This window comes from Choloepus didactylus, chromosome 8 (assembly GCF_015220235.1).
Source record: "Choloepus didactylus isolate mChoDid1 chromosome 8, mChoDid1.pri, whole genome shotgun sequence".
Classification (NCBI taxonomy): Eukaryota; Metazoa; Chordata; class Mammalia; order Pilosa; family Megalonychidae; genus Choloepus; species Choloepus didactylus.
In genome coordinates, this window is record NC_051314.1 from 81,860,095 (window position 1) to 81,885,284 (window position 25,190).

General features: G+C 45.1%; 1 protein-coding gene across 1 annotated transcript; it reads left to right on the forward strand.

The window, feature by feature from the left end:
• The first annotated feature begins 4,352 nt into the window (after positions 1–4,352).
• CALCOCO1 (calcium binding and coiled-coil domain 1) lies at positions 4,353–21,296 on the forward strand. Its single transcript, XM_037847037.1, has 16 exons — positions 4,353–4,423; positions 6,136–6,205; positions 6,685–6,864; positions 7,194–7,296; positions 8,093–8,283; positions 11,763–11,921; positions 12,307–12,455; positions 14,090–14,180; positions 15,924–16,079; positions 16,334–16,588; positions 17,053–17,178; positions 17,706–17,801; positions 18,175–18,283; positions 18,509–18,708; positions 19,084–19,190; positions 20,189–21,296. The coding sequence occupies exons 3-16, from the start codon at positions 6,706–6,708 to the stop codon at positions 20,364–20,366; spliced, it is 2,079 nt and encodes a 692-aa protein (XP_037702965.1). The 5' UTR covers positions 4,353–4,423; positions 6,136–6,205; positions 6,685–6,705; the 3' UTR covers positions 20,367–21,296.
• Positions 21,297–25,190: the final 3,894 nt, after the last annotated feature.

Genomic DNA, 25,190 nt, shown 5'->3' on the forward strand with positions numbered 1-25,190 from the left:
ACTCATCATGGGTCTTGATTAGTTTACTGGGGTCCTTTAAAAGGAGCAGACCCAGATGCTTGCTGATGCTTTGAGATGCTAGCCTGGAGTTTGCTTCAAAGAAGCTAAGAGAGGACAAAACATCCCAAGAGCAGCTGAGAGAGACTTTTATGAGATGTTTGGGAGCTGACAGAGATGCTCAGAGATGCTTGGAGATGCAGACAGAAGGATGTTTGGAGATGCTAAGCTAAGGACAGACAGAAACTGAGAGAGGAGCTGAAACACAACCCAGGACCAGCAAACACCAGCCATGTGCCTTCCCAGCTGACAGAGATGTTCCAGACACCATCAGCCTTTCTTCAGTGAAGGTATCCTCTTGTTGATGCCTTAGTTTGGACACTTTCATGACCGTAGAACTGTAAATTTGTGGCCAAATAAGTCCCCTTTATAAAAGCCAATCCATTTCTGGTATTTTGCATAACAGCAGCATTAGCAGACCAGAACAGAGGCCAAAAGTAAATGGGTAGGGGTCCTTAATGAAAAATCCAAAAAATCAGAAATTGCCCTAAAATTATGTCAATGCTCTTCCTATTTCCCACAGAGTCTGCAGTTTGGAAACACTAGTGACAGCCTATGGTATCTGGTAAGAGTTGCTTCTGTATGTTTGTAAAGCACCCAATGGAGTGCCTGAATGCAGCTATTATTATTTTGAATACTAGCTATTATTATTTTCTGAGAAAGCGTTTTAGTATAGTGGAAAAGGTATATGTTTCAGAATAAGATTGTTCTGAGAGGACTTGGGCAAGTTACTCTTAAAGTCTCAGTTTCTTCATCTATAAAATTTGGATAGCATCTTGCATGGTGGTTGTTAAGATTCAGTGGTTGAGAGAACACTTCTCACATAACAGACACTCAACTTGTGGTAGTTCCTCTAAGAATTCCAAGAGTCCAGGACCAGCTTCCATTCAACACTTATTATGTGTCAGGCAACTGGGCTAAATCCAGAGTTAGGATTTTTACAAAAGTGAAAAGAGACTGAAAACTTCAGGAAAATTATATATATATATATATATATATTTAGCAGCTCCTTCCACAGCCACTAGCAAGTCCTCCAAAGGTCATGTCAGCCACTCCCCTGCAAGTCAGGAGTTGGCCTGTATAGCCTGTATTGTGAAAATATGAACAGTTCTAAGATCTTACAGCCTCACCCAGAAGTATGCTTTGATTCCTATAGCTGTTACTTCCACCTGTCTTCACAGTATTATTCCCCTGTTCAAAAAATCATCAGTGACTAGCTTTTCATGAATTTGTCAAGAAAATACTAGCTACTATAAAAGTTAAATCCCAATATTTTAGTGGTGTAACAAAATAGAAATGATTTACTGGTCAAGTAAAGTCCAAAACACATGTTCCTGATTAGTAGACAGCTCTCTGCCAAGTGTTGGTTCAGGGAACCAGGTTCCTTCCATCCTGTGGTTCCACCATCTTTAACATGTGGTTTTCAAAGTCATTGTGCTCGAGCTCATTTGCATCAAGCCTGAAAGGAAAGAATACGAAGGATCTCTCTTAGGAGACTTGATGGTCTAGGCCTGAAGTGGAACACATCCCTTGAAGGGAAACTGAAAAATGTGGTCTAACTGTGTGATCAAATAAAGAGAAAAAAAAGGAAACATGCTCTGATAAACACACAGCAGGCTCTGCCTTACCTGGCATTCAAGATTCTCTAACTCTGGCTTAAACTTACTTTTCAATCTTTATCTTCTGTTATCCAGGTCTGGCTCATGCTTAGTATATTAGTCAGCTTTGATGCAGTAACAACAAACTTCCAAAATCTCAGTGGCTTATAACAACAAAGGTTTATTTCTGACTTATATATATGTAGGCCGTGGTTAGGCTGCAGCTCTGCTCCATAGGTCTTCTCATTCAAGTAGCCAGGCAAAAGGAACAACAACCATGTGGAACATGCCCATTCTAGTGGCAGAGAGGAAGAACCAGAAAGGGGAAACTCACATGCTGAGACTTGACATGAGTCACATATCCTCACATCCCATTGGCCAAAACATGAAACATGACCAAGACCAAAGACAATGAAATGAGACAAAAAGTCCATCAACAGGAGATACTGCAAGTCACAAGGTAATGGGCAGGGAAGGGGAGAGTTTAATTTCAAACAAATCAATATAGTGCAAAATTGCCACCTTCCACCTGGAGTACATGACAGACATTACCAATTAATCACAGCGCTCTTTCCTCAGAATCCTTCTTAAGACAACACTTCAGGCAGCCATTACCAATAATCTGAGTTTGCAAAAAAGAAGTTGAAATTGATTTCCTGTTCTTATGTGACTCCCTAGGCTCCTTAGCATTACACATTCCCATCCTTGAATCTTTGCTTCCATCTGGAATAAGCTTACTTACTTCTCCCAGTCCCTGTCCTCCAAACCATCCATATCTAATCCATCCTTCAAGTATCTATATTTGACATTCACTCTTTCAACAAAATTTATTGCATACCCAGCATAGTATCTGACACATATTTGTTGAATGAATGTTTCACATCACCTTGTGCCTTGCACATAAATGTTCAGTGAACACTTGTTGCTTGATTAACTAACAGCACTCTTCCTTAGAACAATGGGAGTTAATATCACATACCAGTAGTGGGATGGGAGTATGGTGTACTAGCTACTGGGGTTGGAGTATGGTGTACTAGTTTTTTGTGCTTGAATCCTGATTCTACCACTTACTAGATGGATAGCCCAAGGCAAATCACTTAACTGACTGTACCTAAGTCTCATCATATGTAAAATGTGAATAATAATAGAGCATACTATATTAAGGTTGTTGTGAGTATTAAAGGTAAAAAGCTCTTAGTGTGGTTTAACACCTTTTAAGTACCCAATAAAAAAAAGTTATTATTTTTAGCTCCAGCTGAGATTGAGTTTTCTTATAGGTCTTTATGCTAGGTAGAAGACAAAAATCAAGAATACTTGAGACTTGGGTCCTTGAACAGGCCCCACTCTTAACCCACCCCAGGACCTTGAGCCATCTCCTCCTCCAGCAGCTTGTTCTCTAATTCATAAATCCTGACTAATGACACAGACACGTCAACTTAATGTTTGTGCAGCCCAGTGACTTATTGTTAAATGCTTGGAGATCTTCAGATGAAAGGCACCCAAGGGCAGGCACCAGACATCCCAACCACAGTCATAAAAACAAAATACCACCAAAAAACTTGGAAAAGGCAGGCCTCATGACTTAGTGCAACAAAGAATTAAAAGCAGGTGCCTAGGAAGAGCAAATTAATCCTGTAATCCCTTAATACAGGAACAGGTAGGAAGATAATTTTGAATGTTTCAGATTACCCCAGGGGTTGGGGTAGGGCAAAGGCAGGATTCCAAAGTCATTAACTTGATTCCAGGGGTTGGAAGAGTGTGAATCTCTTCCACCTCTCCTAAATAAAAACAGGAGCAACAACCACGTGTGGTTATACAGTTAAAAGGCTTGGGCAAACAGGACCCTATAAGTGGCTTGTTTGTGAGTCTTTACAGGTCCTGAGTTATGCCAGGCACCCCTTTTAACTTCATTTCCCTCGCTCCACAGCCCCCACCGCCACCATTCCAGGAAATGCATCCTCTTCCTAGACCCACAGTCATTCTAGGGGAGTGGTGAGTACCTACAGGTTTCTTGCCACTAAAATCCTCAAGTTGGAAGTCAGCAGTGTAGAATATATAGTTTTTACAAGGTCTGCCCCTGGGGTTGAAGCAAAAAAGAAACGGCTACCACAGCTATTCGTTTCCCATTGTCTAAATTGGTGGGTAGCCTTGGTGTAGTGTAAAGAGTACTGGATTTGGAGTCAGGCAAACCTGGTGTTCTACCATTTCATATCTTTGATACTTTAGACCGGTTCCTTAACCTTTCTGAGCTCTAGTTTCCTCATCTATAAAGTGTGCATAACAAAATACATATCTCACAAGTTTCTGGAGAGAATTAAATGAGAGGACGAACCGAAAAGCGTTCTGTCTACTGTAAAGCTTTATAAGGGAGCCGTAAATCCCGCCTCCCCGCCCGCTCACCCTCCCCCCCACAACAATGCTCATTGCAAACCAGCAGCCTCCACTATCGCCGCGGGCCCCCCTCCTACGGAGTTATGGGAAGTAAAGTCCTTTGGTGGCCACACCCTCGTTTGCTGTCATGGAAGTGAAACTCCGCCTCCCAGGATGCCGTGGGGAAGCCGTCGCCACGGCCGCCCCTTCTCCGCCCTCTTTGCGCGCAGCCTCCTGGGATTCGTAGTCCTAAATCCCGGAAGGCTCGGCGGTGTAGCGCGTGAAAGAACCACAAACCCCAGAAGCCCTCGTGCCCACTCTTCTCCCTCCCATCCGGGAGTCGGAGTGCTGTTTTTGTTGTTGGTGAAAGGTGAGGGAACAGCTGATCCTTCTGTGGGGTAAGAAACTTGGCCTAATTTGGGGGCGATCTTATGGGGAGGGGGTCACCCCATTTTCCGAGTTGCGAAAGGATAATCTAAGGGAACTGTAGAAGTGGGGGATGCAAGGGCGTTTGGATTTTAACACTTTCCGTACTGGAGAGGCCACCCCAGCTGTTCCGGGAGTTCTTGATTTCAAGGAGGCCCTTAAGGGGTGCCCCTCACTGTCTTGTCCTCACCTTCCTCTCAGTCCTTCCCTATAAGCTTCATACCTTAGGGGAGTTGGGGGCTGAAATCTTTGCTCATTCTCTCCCAGGCAAGACATAGCCCCCACAAAACTTCTCCTCACGAACGCCCCCCCATCACCACCAACTCCACCAAATCCAAAGGCCTTCGCTACGCTGTGTCTGAAAAAAACCTTCCAAGTTGTAGAATGTCAAGGAAATCTAGAGCTCTATAGAGTGGAGAATGGGGACACCCTCCCATGCCCCCCATGTGAACCCCTGAATCTGGCTGCACACAAACACCTTGGGTTTACAGAGCTTGCTTTTAGGCCTGGAGAATGTTTCCAGCTATTATGGATTTTATTTGTGGGGAATATTTGGGGTTCCCCAGGCTTAGATATTTGAGGACAATTCATCTCTCTTTAAAATGCCAAAAGAACTATATTTGGAGAAAACATGGACTAGTTTTAATTAGGGATTTTTCAGAGAGATGAAGAAAAGAAACCCCTTGCCTTTAGCTTGGAGGGAGGTCACTCCTTCTTGTCCAGTTAGCCCCCCATTCCTTCTCCAATGAGTTTATGTTTTCTTTTAAAGTCCCTGCTGCCCTGACTTCAGTCTGGTGGTTTTTGGTTTTTTGTTTTTGTTTTTGATGTTTGGGGGCATGCACATAATTAGTGGCAATGGCTGATTGGACACTGTCAGTTGTGGCTGACACAGGACGCAGATTAGTGGGCTGGAGGGGAGGGATGAAGAAGGGGTTGTCTCACTGTCCTGAGCTAAGGAGTTCTCTTGATTGTTATTATCTGTCTTTACTCTATCCCCATATTTTCCCGTCAGCTCTCCCCAACTAAATTGGAACACCTTTCCTCTCAATTCCATCCTAAAGCATATCTACAACTACTGAACCAAGCATATGGAAGGATTCAAGCACTTAGAATTGAAGCTAAGGGTAACAGAGAGAAAATGGGGAGGGACATACCAGAGCTTGGTTAGCACCCAGTCAAACCAGTAAGTTCCTAGTCCCATTCCAGGCAAGACTGCAGAAAAGCAGGTTAGGTTCTTTTTTAAACTCTCTCTCCCTCCCCTCAATATTAAATATGTATTACCCTTCTCTGAGCCCCCCTACTTCCCAGTCTTCCAGTCTTCCTACTTCTAGTCTGTCCTCTGACCATGGGTGGGGCTTTCCTTTCCTGGCTCCTGGCACCCACATTCCATCTCCCCCACACCATCATGTTACAGCTGAGTGTGTCACTCTACCCATAAGCAGCCGCCTCCAGAATTCTTGACTTCCTGGAGTGATGAAGTTGAAGGATAGAACCTGTCTTTCCTTATATCCTCTCTTTCCCTTTGTCTCTTGGATGAGAACAGAAGCTTTTTGCTTCCCTAAAATTCATGGAGGTAGACAGCTTGAAGTAGGGGAGAGGACTGAGAGCCCAGGGGTCTGAGGATTGGCATGTTGTTCCCCTCCTGGCCATAATCCAGCTCTGAAGATTCGATTTTTCCTTTCAGAGATTAGTTGCTGTTTTCAGGTGTCATAAGTCATTCCTAGGAGCAGCTAGGTCAGCAACCTCAGGAGTGGGTAAGTAGATCTGCTCAGAATGAGGAAGCCCCACACTTCAGTTGGATTTTTAATTTAGGAGCCAGAAGGTGTGTGTGAGGAGGTGGGATGGAAGATGGAGGCTGAAAAATTTTGAAAGCTTAAGGAGGATAGAGGTGGAAAAAGAGGGACTGAGAGGTGCAGAGCCTGGGATAGTGAGACTTGGTCAATGGGGCAATAAAAAGGGAGCTGAAATTAGAGAGATCTGAACTCTGGAAAGGGTCTATGAGCCAGAGAGGGTACAGTTGTGAGACAGAGTGGGGACTGACTTGAAAGGCCATACCTATGTCCTAGAGACTAAGAGTGACACCTCTAAAGGGTCCTATAACCCTAAGGGGCTGGAAACCATATGTCTTCATCCTCAGGTGTGGAGGCAGGGGCTGTGAGGGGGTGGGGGTGGGGTGGGCTGGGGAGAAAGAGATAGAATGGTGATTTTGGGATATTAACCCTTTCTTTCACAGGAGGGCAGATATCCCAAGGGCATGATGGAAGAGTCATCAATAAGCCGGGCACCATCCCGGGGTGCAGTCAACTTTCTAAATGTAGCCCGGACCTACATCCCCAACACGAAGGTGGAATGTCACTATACCCTTCCTCCAGGCACTGTGCCCAGTGCCAGTGACTGGATTGGCATCTTCAAGGTATCCCTGGAACCCCTTTTGACTCAGACTTAGGGGCCATTGGTTGGTTGGAATAAGGGGAATGACTAGGTTCTTGGATTCTCAACTACATATTGAGAAGAAGGGAGAAAGATGTTATAGATGACAAGGGCCATCATATAAGCAAAGCTAATCTCCTCCCCATCTTAGCCTTGCTCCCCCTGACACATTAGTGTCCCTCCACCTGCCCTGTCTCTCATCATCCTTGCCACTATAACACCATCCTATCGCTTGTCCAATCCCTCAGCCCCTCTACCATCCATAGGTGGTAGTCCTCTCACCATACCTTCTCCCATCTTGGGCTTTCACAGGTAGAGGCTGCCTGTGTTCGGGATTACCACACATTTGTGTGGTCTTCAGTGCCAGAAAGTACAGCTGATGGTTCCCCTGTTCATGCCAGCGTCCAGTTCCAAGGTACAAGGAAAGATGGAAAACCAGGAGGGAGGAGCAAAGGGAATAGAGGTTTGGAAGAAGGTGGTAAGCTCAAAAACATAAAAGTCAGGCACAGAGAATAAGGGAAAATAAATACAAATAAATACAATTGGAAAATATATCCAACAGGGCTCAGTAGACATGGGACTCATGGGTTATCACACAGAATCAGGGACTCAGTTTGGAAGGAACTTTAGTGGGAATTTATTCCAGATTCCTACCCAAAGAAGGAGGAACTCCTCTTATAGAACTTGAGTCTAGGGAAGACGGAAAGGTAACATCATCTATTGGGAAGAGGGTGGTCATTAGATTCTGAAAGACCTGGGTTCAAATCTTAGCTCTAACACTTATAAACTGTTTGACCTTGGTCAAATTACTTAACTTGTCTGTGCCTGTTTTCTTAACTAGAAAAAGGAATGCCTGGCTTACAGGGAAAATATGAGGATTTAAAATGATACATGCAAAGCTGCTAGCACAGTACCTAGGACATAGTAAGTACTCAGTAAACAGTAACTAGCATTATTATTATGATAAAGGGCAGTAGATTTAGGAAAGAAAAAAGGAGAGGCTTAAGCAGAAAGGAGGGAGAAGAGGATCCCAGGGAACAGAAATAGACTGTGGGAGGTAGAGAGGAGAGAAACCAGTATGTAGTACAGGGAGCAGGAGGCTGGAGCCAAGGACAATGGATGATGAGGGACATGAAGTGGAAGTGAGACCTACCAAACACTTGAGGCCTGGGATCATAACTGGGATCCTGGGTTCGTTATTCTGCCCACAGCCAGCTACCTGCCCAAACCAGGGGCCCAGCTCTACCAGTTCCGATACGTGAACCGCCAGGGCCGGGTGTGTGGGCAGAGCCCACCTTTCCAATTCCGAGAGCCAAGGCCCATGGATGAACTGGTGACCCTGGAGGAGACTGACAGTGGCTCTGACATACTGCTGGTTGTCCCCAAGGCGACTGTGCTGCAGGTGAGAACAGCAACAGAGTAGCTCCTGGGCAGGGGCTTGACAGGACAGCATTGCAAGGGGCTCTTTACCACTTCACCCTCCCCTCATCTGTTGTCTCAACTGAACACCTACCTCACTGGGAGTCAGACAAAGTCTCACCTTCAGGAAAGTCTCAATCTAACACGGACAGACACGAACACATGGGACAGGAAAGCAAGTCCCCTACAGGCCAGTGTTACTGAAGATTTCAGAAGAACTTTTTGAGACTTCCTTCTCTGAAGTGCTTCATCCTGCCCTAAGACCTAAAAGAAGATCCCAAGGAGGGAGCGAGGCCACTCTAGGGAACATTCAGAGGAAGGGGAGGATGAGATTCACTTCCAGGACAAGTGAGGCATGAGAGCAGATAGGCAGGGCTCCAGACCTACAATTGTCCAATACGGAGTCACTGACTACATGGTTTTTTGTTTTTGTTTTTGTTTTTGTTTTTTCACAAATACTCTATACCCACCAATCAACAACTCTTCCTCCACTCTACATGTGGTCCTTTTTTTTTTTATTTAGACAAGTTATGGGTTTACGAAAGAGTCATACATTAAATACATAGTTCCCATATACCACCCCATTATTAACACCTTTCATTGTTGTGGTACATTTGTTACAATTGATAAAAGCACATTTTTATAATTGTACTATTAACTGTAGTCCATGGTTTAACTTAGGGTTCACTGTTTGCGTTGTGCAGTTCCATGGATTTTTTTTTTTTATTCTAGTACCATATATACAACTTAACATTTCCCTTTTTAACTGCCTTCAGAGATATATAATTCATTGTTGTTAATTACAGTCACAATGTTGTGCTTCCATCACCACCATCCATTACCAAAATATATCCATTGTTCCAAATAGAAACACTGTACATTTTGGGCCTTAACTCCTTATTCCCTATCCCCTCCCCATCCCCTGGTAACCTATATTCTGGATTCTAACTCCATCAGTTTGCTTATTCTAATTATTTCATGCCAGTGAGATCATACAATATTTGTCCTTTTGTATCTGGTTTGTTTCATTCAACATGTTTTCAAGGTTCATCTATGTTGTCGCATAGGAACTTCATTCCATTTTACAGCTGAGTAATATTCCATTGTATGTATATACCACATATTGTTTATCCATTCATTGGTTGTTGGACACCTGGGTTATTTCCCTCTTTTTGGCAATTGTGAATAATGCCGCTATGAACATCAGTGTGCAAATACCTATTCAGGTCCTTGCTTTAGACTCTTTTGGGTGTGTACCTAGAAGTGGGATTGCCAAGTCATATGGTAATGCTATACTTAACTTTCTGATGAACTACCAAACTGTCTTCCACAGTGGCTACACCATTTTACATTCCCACCAGCAATGAATGAGTGTTCCTATTTCTCCACATTCTCTCCAACACTTGTAATTTTCCGTTTTTTAATAGTAGCCATTCTAGTGTGTGTGAAATAGTATCTCATTGTTGTTTTAATCTGCACTTCTCTAATGGCTAATGATGTTGAGCATCTTTTCATGTGCTTTCTGGCCATTTATATGTCTTCTTTGGAGAAATGTCTATTCAAGTCTTTTGCCCATTTTTAAATTGGACTGTTTGTCTTTTTGTTGTTGAGTTGAAGGATTTCTAGACATTAAGTCTTTATCAAATATGTGGTTTCCAAATATTTTCTCCCATTATGTAGGTTGTAATTTGGCATTCATGATAAAGTCCTTTGAGGCACAAAAATTTTTAATTTTCATGGTGTCCTGTTTATCTGTTTTTTCTTTTATTGTTTGTGCTTTGGGTATAAAGTCCAAGAAACCATTGCCTAACACAAGGTCCTGAAGTTGCTTCCCTACATTTTCTTCTAGGAGTTTTATAGTTCTGGCTCTTATGTTTAGGTCTTTGATCCATTTGGAGTTGATTTATGTGTATGGCGTGAGTAGGGGTCCTCCTTCATTCTTTTGCAAATGGAAATCCAGTTTTCCCAGCACCATTTTTTGAAGAAACTATTCTTTCCCAATGGAGTGGTCTTTGCTCCCTTGTCAAAAATCAGTTGCTCATAAATGCAAGGGTTGATTTCTGGGTTCTCATTCAATCCCATTGGTCTATATGTCTGTCCTTATGCCAGTACCAAGCTGTTTTGATTATTGGGGCTTTGTAATAAGTTTTAAGATAGGGAAGTGTGAGTCCTCCAACTTTATTCTTTTTAAAGATGGCTTTGGCTATTCAGGCCCCTTACCCTTCCATGTAAATTTGATGCTTAGCTTTTTCATTTCTGCAAAGAAAGATTGTTGAAATTTTTATTGGGATTACGTTGAATTTGCAAATTGCTTTGGGTAGAATTTACATTTTAACATTTAGTCTCCCAATCCATGAACACAAATGTCCTTCCATTTATTTAGGTCTTCTTTGATTTATTTTAGCTCATGTGGCTCTTGACCACTTGAAATGTGGCTAGTCCAAATTGAGATAAGCTGTATGTGTAAAATATACACTGGATTTTGAAGACTGAGAATTAAAAAAAGAAAAGAAAATATCTCAATAATTTTTAATATTGTTTGCATGTTGAAATGATATTTCTGATGTACCAGGTTAGATAAAATGTTATTAAAACCAGTTTCATCTGTTTCTTATTACTTTTTTTAGAAGTGGCTACTAGAAAATTTAAAGTTTTATACATGGCTTTGTATATTTCTATTGGACCAAATAGAGGGGAATTAGGGAGTGGAAGCAGATATTGGCAAGGAAGTTTCCCTTCAGGAAGGCAAGGGCTGGGGTGGAGTGGGAGGAGTACATTCCTAGATGAGGAAAAGCTTGAGAGAGAGAGGCTCGGAAGCTAAGAATGAGTAGCTTGTCTGTGAACTAGACAAACCCTTGCTCTCTAGAACCCAAAGTCCAATAAACACATTGAATCAATGCAAAGAAGATGTTAATATTTTATATGTCAGATATATGTGAGCTCCTACTCCATGTCCCATTTTCATATTCATTATTCTCATTTAAGCCTTTCAACAAACCAGGCTAAGGGATCATTTTATAGATGAGGACGCAGAGACTTAGAGATGTTAAGTAATTTTTCAAGTTCACATAGCTTAATAAAAATTATATTGGATATTTGCACCCAAGTTTATCTGGCTCCAGAATGGATGGGGTTGCATTTGGGAAGCCATTTCTTTTGTCTGTATGAATTGAGAAAGACTTCTTTCAGAAGGGGGATTCCTACAATTGCTGCATGAGGAAGGGGCCAGGCCTAGGGCGGGAGAAGGAAGTGAGGGATGGGCAGTTAAGAGTATTGTGAGCTGGTGCGTCTAACTGGGGGGTGGGCAGGATTTAGTAGAACACCAAGCCTCCCCTTGCTCAGCTCTTTATAGCCCATGCTGGTGTGACTTCCCAACCCAGAATGCATCTGGGGAGTGACAGGTACAGGACTTTTGGATGGGTGCTTCACAAACACACACCCCTTCTCATCCTGCCCCCATAGAACCAGCTGGATGAGAGCCAGCAAGAACGGAATGACCTGATGCAGCTGAAGCTGCAGCTGGAGGGAGAGGTGTCGGAGCTGAGGAGCAGAGTACAGGAGCTTGAGAGCGCTCTGGCAACAACCAGGCAGGAGTGTGCGGAGCTGACAGAGCAGTACAAGGTGGGAGTTGGGCCAGGCAGGGGATGGGGCCCGGCTGTGCACCCAGTGTCCAAACTCTGAACCCAGTGAAGAGAGTAAAAGAGAAATGTTAGTGGGATTTTGAGATTGTTCTGGCATCAAAGAAATAGGTTTAAGGGGCAACAAGTAAGATTAAACTTGATATGACAGGAGACACATCCCAAATTTGTAATAAGGCTCAGTTCTTTGAACATGGAAGTCCTGGGGTAGGGTGAAGATGGCCATATTCAGAGGTAAGAGAAGGTTCCCCTCGGTTTCTTCTTCAAGGAAGGTAGGGGAAGTGGGTATGCTCCTCTTAAGCCTTTGTTCCACTCTTTGAGAGATGAGGCTCAACTTCCCTCATCTTCTGAGGGAACCTTAATTCTAGGGACTTTCCCGGTCCCACGGGGAGCTCACGGAAGAGAGGGACATCCTGAGCCGGCAACAGGGAGACCATGTGGCACGGATCCTGGAGCTGGAGGATGACATCCAGACCATCAGTGAGAAAGTGCTGATGAAGGAGGTGGAACTGGACAGGTAAGGGACCTCCCCCACCTCCTTACCTTACTTCCCTTCATTTCCTGTGACACCTGCACCTCAGCCTTCTGTTTCTGCCTCACACGGTTTCTCTTTCCCTTCTTGGCTCCACTCGAGATATTCCAGTTCCAGGGGATATTTTTGTCTTCCTTGCTGTCTTCCACTTTTCCCAACTCTATTCTGTATTCCTCACCTTCAGAAATAACAATAGTTACCATTTATTGTGCAGCAAAAACTAAGCAGAAGCTAGGAGTGAGGGGAAGATTTGAACAGTCAACACAAGAAAGAATAGGTTTTAAATTTTACCACAGGAAATAATAAGATTAGACTGTTCTCAGTGTTAAGAAATGTTAGAAATAGTGATCCATGAATATTATGGAAACTCTCCCCTCAAAAGGTTCAAAATCATAAAATCTTAGCATTGGGAGGAATATAGAACCTAGGGTATATAAAAGAAGATCACTACCTCAGAAGGCAGCCTCTTTCAGTATTGGACAGCTGTAATTTTTTAATCTTTTTATTGAGCCAAACTCTATCCACCTATAACTTTCACCCATTAGTCCTGGTTTAGACCTCTGGAGCCACACAGAATAAATTTCTTTCTTCTACCAGACAACTATTATTTCTACCAAACAGCACCAATACCACCTCCCATCCTTGTCCTTCAGATTTTCATGAGGATAAACACCACAGTTCTTTCTTTCACCAAATGACATGATTAGTTTTCTTTCATTAAGTACTGGTATATTTGAAATTTTTTAAAACCCTTTGAAGGAAAAAATTTTATACAAGGCCCAGAGTAATAAGTGAGTTGATCCCTGAGTCTTCTTCAGTATAGGATAGGTTAATCTTGCTCTTGGATATTAGTTATCTAGGTTCTAAGTCATGAAGTAGAAAAGTAGGGATAATGTTGAGCAGCTGGAAAAGATTGGGGACTGTCTAGACCAGGGGTATGCAAACCATGGCCTACAGGCCAGATTTTCAGTTTGCCACCTGTTTTCGTATGGCCCACAAACTAAGGATAGTTTTTATACCTTTTAATCATTGGAAAAAAAGTTAATATTTTGTGACATAAAAATTATATGAAATTCAAATGTCAGTGGTCATAAATAAAGTTTTATTAGGACAGTCACACATCTGTTTTTGCATTGTCAATGGCTGCTTTCTCACTACAATGGCAGAGTTGAGTAGTTGCCACAGAGATCACAAGGCCCACAGAGCCTAAAATATTTGCCATCAGGCCCTTTACAGAAAAAGTTTGCAACTTCTGATCCAGATAGAAAGTTTATAGTCAACAGTGACTGCGCCTTGTCTAGGAGAGACTGGATGAATTCCTTATCTCTTGATTGAGTAAAAACAACCAAGAAACCAGCCGCAGGATGTTCTGTAAAATGGTACATAAAGGGAAAAGAAAAACTCTCTATTTCTAGACTGTGCTCTAGAACCAGGGAACTGGGTTCTTGGGCAGCTTAGAATTGGATTGTCTTGGTTTGGAGATTGAAGCCTCCAGAGTGAAATGGAGGTTTGGGCCTGGAGGAGCACAAGCAGAGGAGCTCAAGACAGAGAAGTCTGAGTCCTTTATTTCTTCACTGAATGGCAGTCAGATTCTCTGACATGCTGCCCTCCACTTACAGGGTTAGAGATACAGTGAAGATCCTGACTCGGGAACAAGAGAAGCTCCTTGGACAACTGAAGGAAGTACAGGTAGACAAGGAGCAAAGTGAGGTAAGGGGCTCAGAGTTGGCTTGTTTTCCCAGTTGTTCAACATGTGTCTATCAAGTCCATCTTGTGTGCTGGGCGCCAAAGAGGATAAAAATGTAAAGAAGAGATTGTGTGCATTCTACTGGAAACATAAGACTATACCTAAATCAGGATTAGTCGAAGTAGAATATGATAAGTGACAAAAGTGAAATATAGTAAAGTATTATGAGGCTCTATTGGTGTGGAAGAGAACACCTCTTGTTAGGGATATTAGAAAAGGCTTTTAAAAAGGGGCATGGACTAGCCTAGTATTTTCAGCAGCTTTTTAGCACAGAACCCTTCCCCTACTCCCAGTGAAGTTTTATATCTTATGTGGAACCTCACTGAATAAATGAAAACAATATTTTATTACTATAAATGTATTTTTGTACATTCAAATATATAACATTTACTTATAAGGTCAACAATAGCAATTAGATAATTTTGACAGATACCAAAATTTGAAATTGGAAGTTATTGGTAACTGTTCTGTCAACCCCAGCAGCTTATATATTTATTTATTTTGTTTTGATTGTATAATATTGAGAACACTCTGAGTAACACACAAGAAGGTGCAAATGATAGCAGTTTTTAAACTGCCCACCTTGCAATCTCATTTTACTCTTCAGTTAAATAAAAAATACAGTAGAAACTTTATTCTGAGGTTTGCACAAAAATGAATTTATCTGAAAGCACCTGTCAGTGGATTGGTGATCTCCAATGCATTAACCTGTGAGCTTATGCATTGTTTTTAACATAACTTTTTAATAATTTAGAAGAAATTTAAATCAAATATTTGCAGAATCCCTACTTCATTTCTTCAGAACCCTAGACTTCTGTGGAAGATAGTTTGAAAACCACTCACTCAGCAGTGAAGAATAGGTAGCATTTGAGGAGACAGAGATGAGAAGGAGGCCATTCTAGGAACAGAGAAACACATGCCCAGAACAGGACAGTTGAATATGTAGGTGAAGAATTTGAAATAAGGCCTAGATCAGATTTGGAGGGTCTTGAGTTTATCTTTATTCTGTAATAAGGCATTGTTGATTTTCAAGTGGGGACAATAGGTACTTAAAGAACTGTACTTATAAAGATTAATCTGGTGGTCTTGTAGAAAATGAACTAGTTAGGAGGCTATTCAATAGTACAAGCAAGAAATGACAGGAAGCTGAACTAATGTGGTTGTGGCAGTGGTAGACAAGAGAGAATGGCTGTAACCAAAATGGAGAATGGAACAGCAATAGGCTTTTCCATGGGCCGAAGCGGGAAAAGAAGAGTGCCAAGTACGGCACCAAGGTTTCCAGCCTGGGTGACTTGGGATGTAGGTGGTACCATGGACAGAAATAGGAGCAGGAAGGACGGTGGTGGATGAGAGGTAGGTTCTGATTTCATGTGGATGTGCTGAGTTTAAGGAGCCTGTAGGACATCCAGACTGAGTTTTAAGTTAAGACGAAGAATGGAGAAGTAGAAACGGGACAGGGGATACCTAGATTCTTGTAAGATCCTAGGCTGTGAGGCTGGATATCTCATTTCCAGAGCCGGAGACTTGATGTTCAGGCTGCTTGAGTCCCTTTGAGCTAAGAACGCACGAAGGGCTGACAAGAGCTGAATGCTTGAGTTTATATTCAAATCTGAGAAGTGGAACCTTGACTTCTCTCTTCAAATGGTCCTACCTACACACCCCAAATGCATGCACCCCCTTCCTCACCTGCTTCCCATCTCCATCAGGCTGAGCTCCAAATAGCAGAACAGGAGAACCGTCGCTTGAATTTGGAGCTGCAGGAGGCCAAGGGCCGGCGGGAGGAGCAGGGTGCTCAAGCCCAACGACTGAAGGACAAGGTGGCCCAGATGAAGGACACCCTAGGCCAGGCCCAGCAGCGGGTGGTAAGTGAAGTCCCCTAGGCAACAGGAGGCAGAGCAAGTTCCTTTGGCCAGTTGTAAAAAAGCCCTGGTGGACAGAAAGAAGGGAAAGAAACATGACTCAAGACCAAACGATGCTTAGTCCTGAATCCTGAATGCAGTGGGAATGAGGGTGGGGAAGAAGAGAACCTGGTGGAGGAGGAGAGAGCCTGGTTACCTTCCTGGTTTGCAAATGATTCACTGGGAGCCCTAATCTCCATCTCCTCCTATTTCCTGAGGCTGAACTGGAGCCCCTGAAGGAGCAGCTGCGAGGGGCCCAGGAGCTTGCAGCCTCAAGCCAGCAGAAAGCAGCCCTTCTGGGAGAGGAGTTGGCCAGTGCTGCAGGAGCCAGGGACCGCACCATAGCTGAGCTACACCGCAGCCGCCTGGAAGTGGCTGAAGTCAGTGGCAGGCTGGCTGAGCTCAGTCTGCACCTGAAGGAGGAAAAGAACCAGTGGAGCAAGGAACGGGCGGGGCTACTACAGAGTATGGAGGTAGAGGATGGGGGTACCTGGCAGACTCATGACCACTGCCCCACCTCCATGGGGACTCCTACATTTGGTCAGATACTCTGGGAAGAGAGAAAGAGGATTGAGAGCCTTAGGAGACCTAGGGGTGGGGTGCTACGGAGGAGATCCACTCCATTTTCCAGGTATAAGCCATCCCTAACCAGGGTATCCCAGTCCTGATCTCCATATCTTCCTTGATTCAGGAATATTTTCCATCCTAGTCACAAACCCTGCCATAATGCACTTTCCTGATCAGAACAGCACCTAGCTGTCAGGTCCTATCCTTCATTAAGGGTGTATGGGGAATGAAGAAGGGACGAAAGAGAAATTAGTTCCAAAACAATTTTGTTAAATAAAGGAAGGGACACAGTGAGGGATGGTGCTGTTGCCAGTGGCATCCCTTTTTCTTCACCTTCACCCTCCTACTCTCCTTTCTGGTCTTCTCTCAGGCAGAGAAGGACAAGATCCTGAAGCTGAGTGCAGAGATACTGCGACTGGAGAAGGCACTCCAGGAGGAGAGGACCCAGAGTCAAGTGTTCAAAATGGAACTAGCCCGGGAAAAGGATTCTAGCCTGGTGAGGCACCCATCCACCAACAAGTCCTGGTCCCACGGCCTCCTGAGGGATCAGTGCCCCTTCTTTTCTGTCTTGGGTGTGGGCTCAGAAGTGCTAGGTACCTACTTAGATGTTGGGCAGTATCTCACTTGCACACTTCTCAGTACTCATTGGTTTGAAATAGGCAGTGTCTCCCCTTCAGCACTCAGGGCACACACCCTGGGCCTAGTAGGGATGGCAAAAGAATGACAGATCACCACCATGGTGTGACCAAGGCCTCTGCACCCTAGTCTAGAGGCAGTCTTCTAGATCCACACTCCAGAGGCAGAGGTTGGGACTCTGAAGACTGTCACCTGTGTCCAAGACAAGGGATTAAGAGAAGAAGAGTGTTGGGACTTCCCCTGTGTATGTCGGAGCAGGAGAGGAGCAAAGGCATGGAAAGATGGATGTTAGATTCCTGGTTCCAGATTGTTGGGTTCAGGTCCCAGAGCCCAGGTTCTTGGAGGAACATTCTAGGCTCCAGATTCCATCTGGCCCTTTTCTCTCAGGTACAGTTGTCAGAGAGTAAGCGGGAGCTGACAGAGCTGCGATCAGCCCTGCGCGTGTTCCAGAAGGAAAAGGAACAGTTGCAGGAGGAGAAGCAGGTGAGGACACATGACAGGCTCACTGGATGCCAAAGTTGAGGACTAAAGGTCTAGAAACTTTGTATATCCTTGTCTTCTTGACTTAGAAACTGCTATCTCTCAGAGGGCTCAGAGGCTAAAAATGGGACCATGGCTCCTCGTATTAGCTGACTCAGCAGGACAGAGGAGGATTGATGGGGGAGGGAGGGATGTAAAAGGTGAAGGAGGGTTCCTAGGGGAAGAACACCTCCCTTAAGTCGCCCCACTCCTTGCTAAAGGCATCTATCCCTGAAGCGCTAAGAGCTCACTGTAGATGCAAGGAAAGGCTCTGCAGGCCAGCAAGGTTGGCATCCTTCCAGCCTCTGGCACCTGCCTCTTTCCTCCCGGACTCCAGGAACTACTGGAGTATATGAGAAAGCTGGAGGCCCGCCTGGAGAAGGTGGCAGATGAGAAGTGGAATGAGGATGCTGCCACAGAGGATGAGGAGGCCACTGCAGGACTGAGTCTGTACACTCCCAGTCTATGACACTTCTTTACCATGCCACCTCCCTTGTCGGCAGAAAGCTCCGTGTGACCTCTCTAGGAGCTGCCTACTTCTTCTATGTGTTTTGCCTTTTTTCTTCCCAGTCCCTGACCCCTGTTTAGTTTAATTGTATCACTCCATCCAAAAGAGATAGAACTGATCCAAGCCTCTTTCTTTCTCCTCTGCCTGTTTCCCTCACCTGCAGGCTGCCCAGCAGTTCTGACAGACTCAGAGGACGAGTCCCCAGAAGACATGAGGCTCCCGCCCTATGGCCTGTGTGAGCATGGAGACCCAGGTTCCTCTCCTGCTGGGTCCCGAGAGGCTTCTCCTCTCGTTGTCATCAGCCAGCCAGCTCCCATTGCTCCCCACCTCTCAGGGCCAACTGAGGACAGTAGCTCTGACTCGGTGAGCAGTGAGGGGAGACTGAGAGGAGCAGTAAGGAGAGAGTAGGGCAAAACCAAGTATTCCAGCCTCCAGAACAGGAAGTCTTGGCCATACAAGGCTCACTTTTTTTCTCAGGGTAGAGGAGGCAGGCTTCTGCCCAGCCTTACTTCAAGAGCACCCAACAGACACCACCCCCAAACCCAGTCCGACCCAGCAGCCTTCACGGCTTCACTCTCTTCTTACCCACCAGCCCCCATCAAAGCACCTCTTCTACCTTGCTCTTATTATAGCCCCTGTTGCAGCTTTGGCTGCTCTTCCCTTACCTGTCCTAGTGTGCTACCCACCCCCATCTTAGGACACCACCCCGAAAACCAACCCTGTGTATTTGGTGCCCAGGAGGCTGAAGATGAGAAGTCAGTCCTGATGGCAGCTGTGCAGAATGGGGGTGAGGAGGCCAACCTGCTGCTTCCTGAACTAGGCAGTGCCTTTTATGACATGGCCAGGTGAGTGCAATAAGAGGAGGACAGGGAGTGAGGTGGGAGGATACAAGTGGAAAAGGGCTTCCAGGTGAACAGTCACCATGCCCTTCCCCCAGGTTTCCCTTTTTTGGTCCTAGCCAAGACAAGGAGATAGCAGGTGTTGTTGATACAGAAAATTACCTACCACTCTAAATCCCGAGTGCCTTCAGGTTATCCATCCCCTCATCTTATCAATGCACATGGGTGCTCAGAGGCCCTGTCTTTAACTGGCTTCTGTGTTGTTCTAGCACCATCTTCTGTGGATCCCAAATTGCCCTGCATCCCCTCTCTCCTGCCCCTTCCCATTCCCCAACTACCAGGCAGGTAACTAGGCTTGGGGTAGGAAGGGAGGTGACCAAGGCCCCCAAAGATAGGAACAGAGAAGACGGGGGTCCAGCATCCATGTAGCTACCCCTGAGATGCTGTCTCTTGTCCCTGTTCCCTGGGGACCCTTTGGGAGGTGAAACTTCAGGGGTGGGGGATTTAGGTATCAGACTGCCCATTCCAGCCTTCCCTTTTCTTCCCTGGGTCAAGAGGAGAGGGCAGAGAAAAGAGAGATTCTAACATCTAGCCCTCAGCTTTGCCTGGATGTGAGCTGAGCTCAGGGCAGGGCGGGGGTGATGCTGTCATCCTTCTCGGCTGGAGCAGGAAGATGAAGGACGATGTCAGACTCATTTTCAGCCTCATTAGGCAGCAGATGGAGATGGAGGGAGGAGAAGAGGAGTTTGGGAGATGGGCTCTGCACTGGAGACAAGCAGGGACTAAAGAAGAGAGGACATGGGGAGCTGGAAAACCAAGGCTTCCTGCATTGTAGGGAGGGAGATGCTGTAAGAGAGGCTAGGAGAGAGAACAACTAGGATATTGCATTAAAAACAGGATAATCTGGGAACCTGGGTGCATGGGTCCCTCTTACAGAGGTCTACAAGTCAAGATGGGCAAGAGAGCACACTGACCCTCTCCTTTTCCTCTCTGTCTCTCATTAGTGGCTTTGCAGTGGGTCCTCTGTCAGAGGCCAGCTCTGGGGGCCCTGCCACCCCCCCATGGAAGGAGTGTCCTATCTGTAAGGAACGCTTCCCTGCTGAGAGTGACAAGGATGCCCTGGAGGACCACATGGATGGACACTTCTTTTTCAGCACCCAGGACCCCTTCATCTTTGAATGACACCCCCCCAATACATGCACAAATGCACATGTACACACACACACACACACACACACACACACACACTCTCATGCACAGATGTTCCCTTAGGTCTCATGCCTATTTTCCATCACACTGGACTCCGTGATATTCTCTTCCATAAGAACCACCCCTGTGTGCCCATATTTTCATCCCAAGCTCTAACTTCATCCTCTCCCACCTGGTTCTTTTGTCCCAGGCAGGGATTCTTCCTGGAAGCAGTGGCTGAATTTACCTCCTGAAAGTGGTTTTGGAGGAACTGGGATGGAGGAGCCCTTCCCCCGTGGGAAGAGTATCATCCACTCCTAGCCCTAGCTGCTTCTGTCAGTCTCACCAGCCACCCAACCACCACCTCCACGACCTCAGACATACTCACACATGCACTCAACATTCACTTCCCTCTCTGATGCCCCAAAGCCAATTCCTGGGGCACCCCCCCTCTCTTATTTGGGGTTTATGTTTGTTTACTTGAGTTTTCTCTGAGACTTGCATAGAGGCAGCAGCATGGACAACATGACCTCTTCAGGTCTCTTTTGGTCCTAAGCTTCATTGGTTCCTCTTTCTGTTCCCCCCATTGCCTTCTGCTCCCCAGTCCAGCCTTTTCCATAGCATTGGATATTATGTTTGGAGGTTTCTTTTGTATTTTTGAGTATTCTATCTCCTACTATTTCCTGTCACCACCCCACCACCAGCATCCTCACATGGAAAGAAATAATGCATTTGTGCCTTCTGTGAGGATGGGGGGAGCAGGTGGTCCCAGGTATTCCCATTTCCCAGCCCCTCCTCCCTTTCTAAGTCCCCCCACAGCAATAAGAGCTTTCACCTTGATATCCCTCCCCCCGACCTATAGTTTGGACAGATATATTTATATGATATGTATAACTATTCTAATAAAATGTGTTCTTATCATGAGGTGTGACTAGAGTAAAGTGGATCCAGACCCCTACCTCTTGGACCCTGGTGGAGGGGAGGGCAGGAGGGGAATCATCCCTGCCTCGTGGGGGAGGATGCTGGGCAGTTGGTCTCCCATGTGTCTTCTGGTTTTCTGGCCACCAGTGGGAAGAGGACGAGGGATAACGAAACTTTGTCTCTGGTGGGAGGTCTGGTGTAGGGAGTACTGCATTGCGGGTGGAGGCAAACAGGTCTACATCGGCTCTACCGAGGGTTCGTCCCAGTGGTGGGGTGGGGTGGAACCTAGGGTCCTGGCTCAAGGTACAAGGTGTGTGCAGTGGAAGAGTGAGGGGAAGTTTCCACTACTCAGACCTTCACCAGCCATAGCAGCCATTACTGTGCCTTGGGCCAAAGAACAGGCATTTCTCTTGTCAAGAGTGCCCACCTTTGGTATCCCCTTAGTAAAAAATGTTCTCAACTCCCTACCTCTAAATACTATTTTATATTCCTACCATCTCAGCCTCCTTCTCTCCTTCTTAGGCTATCCTCATCCACATGCGTGTTTCGACTCCACAGTCGCAGAAACATTTATCCACTCTAACCGCAAAAACATTTATCCACTCTAACCAGTTTCACAGGCCAGACAGACACATGCACAGTGTCGTAAAGTATTTATTAAAGACCCGCCTGCTCACCACAGCTCTCAGCAGTGCCCTGCATAAGCACATGCCTCCAGCCCCCTTGTTCTCCATCCCAATAGCATCCTTATCAGCCACCCTTCATTCCGATCAGGGCCCCTGGATGCATCACCCCCAACATTCCTTCTCTTCATCCACCTGAAACCCTCCTGTCAACCTCCTTGCAGCCCCACCTGGATGACATCTTACATCCTTCCTTCTTCCCTCACATCTCTGTCTCCTAGCAACCCCATCTCGTTCCCTGAATCCCTTCCAAGGAAATTAGAGATAATGGATCTCTCCTCTCTCCATCTCAACCTCTCTTTATTGATCTTCCTTTAATGAAAGTTAATTATAACAATGATTTAATTAATAGAATCCCTCTCTTCCTTTATTGCTTCCCGTATTAAGACTATTAATAAATACGAGCTGGGCTGACAGAGGCATCCATCACCCGCCTGGGATTCCCCCCGTATCTCCTTTTCCCCTCCCCTTTCCTCCCCTCCCTCTCTTGGCCTATAAACTTGCTGGGGTAGTGGGGGTTAATCAGAGAGGAATTATGAGCCAACATCCCCAGCAGGAGGTGCATTTAATGAAATCACTTCTGATTTATGTCTGGGGGAGGTTGGAGAGGGAAAAATCTGGGACTCAAGCACCCTGGCTTCCAGAAGGGTAGCCCCCTAGTATAAAAGAGAAGAAAGGGAGACAGAAACAGGGACCCAGGTCCCCTGCTCCTACCCCACGCCTCTTCCAAGCCACACAGCCCCTTACGGGAGCCCCATGGGTAGCTGCACAAGGCCATTGCCACAGAGGCTGCCAGTCTAAAAGCGCTTATGAGGACTGCAGTTAGGTTTTTTTCTTCCCCACCTCCCCAACTTTACATGGATCATTCTCACCTCTCCCTTTTTCTCCTGATGTGTTCTGCTTCACCGTCACAAACCTGCTCCACACTTCCCTTCTCCATAACCAACACCCCCCAGCCCCACCCACATTCCTTCACCAGATTCCTGGGCCTTGATATCTAGAGTTTCCAGCTGCTCCTTTTCTGCCCTTTGTATCTCTTTCTGGTTTGTAGTCTGTGCTTTCAGACTGGGAGTTCCCCCAGAAGTTTGGAGCTATTTCTTTTCCTTATGATTTACCTACGCCAGGACTCAATGCATGGCCCTCTCACACCGAGGGAGCTCAGGTAATGGTAATTGACTGCATGGGAAGGGAGATAATACATCTCGGTTCCAATTTTAGTTCTGTCTCCCATTCACTGTATGGTATTTGGCAACTGAGCCTCACAGCTTGTTTTACCTTCTGTAATATAGCATCTCTTTCCCCCACTGTTTCCCGGAATCCATTAGAAACTGATAGACCTAACTGGACTATGGGCTTGAGACTCTATCGTGAAAGGAAAAGTCAGTCCAAGTAGTGGCAAACGGGAACCACTGTAGTGTCTCTGATGGTAGATGAGTGAATCCAAACAGATCATTCCCAACTTACAGATCCTCAGTGGCTATCTGTTACCTATAGGAATATGAAGTACACATCGCTTAGTGTGGCCGTCAGGGTCCTTACAATCTGGTCCCAACCTGCCATCATATTTCCCATCCTACTTAGGAACCCTGTACTTCAGTTTGACAGAACCACTCCACAGAAATATGCACTACTTTTGCATACCTCTTAGCATACTCTTTCCCCTCAGCTCGAAGGACACTTCCTCCATGAAGCCTTCCTTGTCTTCTTCAGGCAAAGCCAGTCATTCTTCTGAAATACTATGTATAGCACTTTGTAAAAATACAGTGTCAAATTTACAAGTTTTTTTTCCCTCTAGACATAAGCAACTTGAGGGCAGAGTCTGTGTTTATACATCTTTGTATCCCTAAAGTCTAGTGCAGAGATATATATAGGTCCAGTCACCCGAAAATAATTTTTAAAATTATTTTAATTTTTTTTGTACACACAAAGAATATATAGATGACATATATAATGGATAAAGAATAATATAGTGAATATCATTGGATTCACTATCCAGGCTTAAAAAAATCAAACAGTAGTAATACCACTGAAGTGCCCTGTGACTTGAAAGAACAAAGTGTGATGCCACTTGGGAGGGAGATGTTTCAGCCTTTAATTAAAAGACCTTTGTGGAGTGCTCTTTATGGGTCAGGTACTGGGGAACAGAGATGGAACAGTCAAAACTCTGACTTCAAAGAGCTCATAGTTAACATAAAACAACAAAGACAAGAAAGCCCTATGAGTGCTACTTTAGAGGTAGGCACAGGGTGCAGGGGAACCACAGAGGAGGGGTACTTGACCAAAATTGAGAAGACAGTTTTCCAGGGGCAACGGTGGAGGGACTGAATCTTAAAGAATGAGTAGATGCAAGCCAAGCGAGTGCAAGCAGCAGGGACGGAATGTGCAAATGCATAGCTTGCTCAGCGTTCTAAGTTTTCAGGTCAGGCTGCTGAGAAAAGGCCCTACACAGTGAGAAAGTGAGGCTAGAAAGGTAGACTGCTGGCATTTATTCATGAAGTCATTCAACAAATATTAACTGAGTGCCTACTGTGTGCCTGGCACTGTTTTAGGCACTGAGAAATAGGATGAACAAACAGACAGAAATGCTTGCCCTTATGGAGCTTACACTCTATTGCCAGGTCATGAAAGTCCAGAGAAACCAGTTAGGAACTTACTGCAAGAATATATGCAAAAATGATGAGCACCTGAACTTAGGTAGTATGAAGAGGAAAAGAAACAGAATTTTTTAAGATGCAAAATTAATGGAACTTGGTGATAATGGTAAATGAATACAAGGAGTCAAGTTGATCCCAGGTTTCTGGTCTCAGTGACCAAGGGACTGGTGATGCCATTCGCCAAATAAATAATACAGATGGAGAAACATATTTGAGGGAAGAGGTGAGTGGTGTGGTTTTGGTTTTTTTAATTCCCAGTGTCTTTGGGATCTTCAGAAGGAGAGATCCAGTAGGCAGTTGGATAGATACATATTTAAATCCAGAGATCAAAAGAGTTTGGCACTGAAGATAGAGATTTAAGACCCATGAATGTAAAGGTAATGAGACTGAAGAAAGATCACCCAGGACTCCCTGCATTAGAGTGAGAGGGTAAGAGGGCCAAGGGCAGAACCCAGGAGAACATCAACATTAAGGGAAGTATGGAGAATGTTGGGTCGTGGAGAAGGAGCAGTCAGAGAGGGAGGAAGCAACTTGGGAGAGATGAGTCAAGGAGAGAGGCC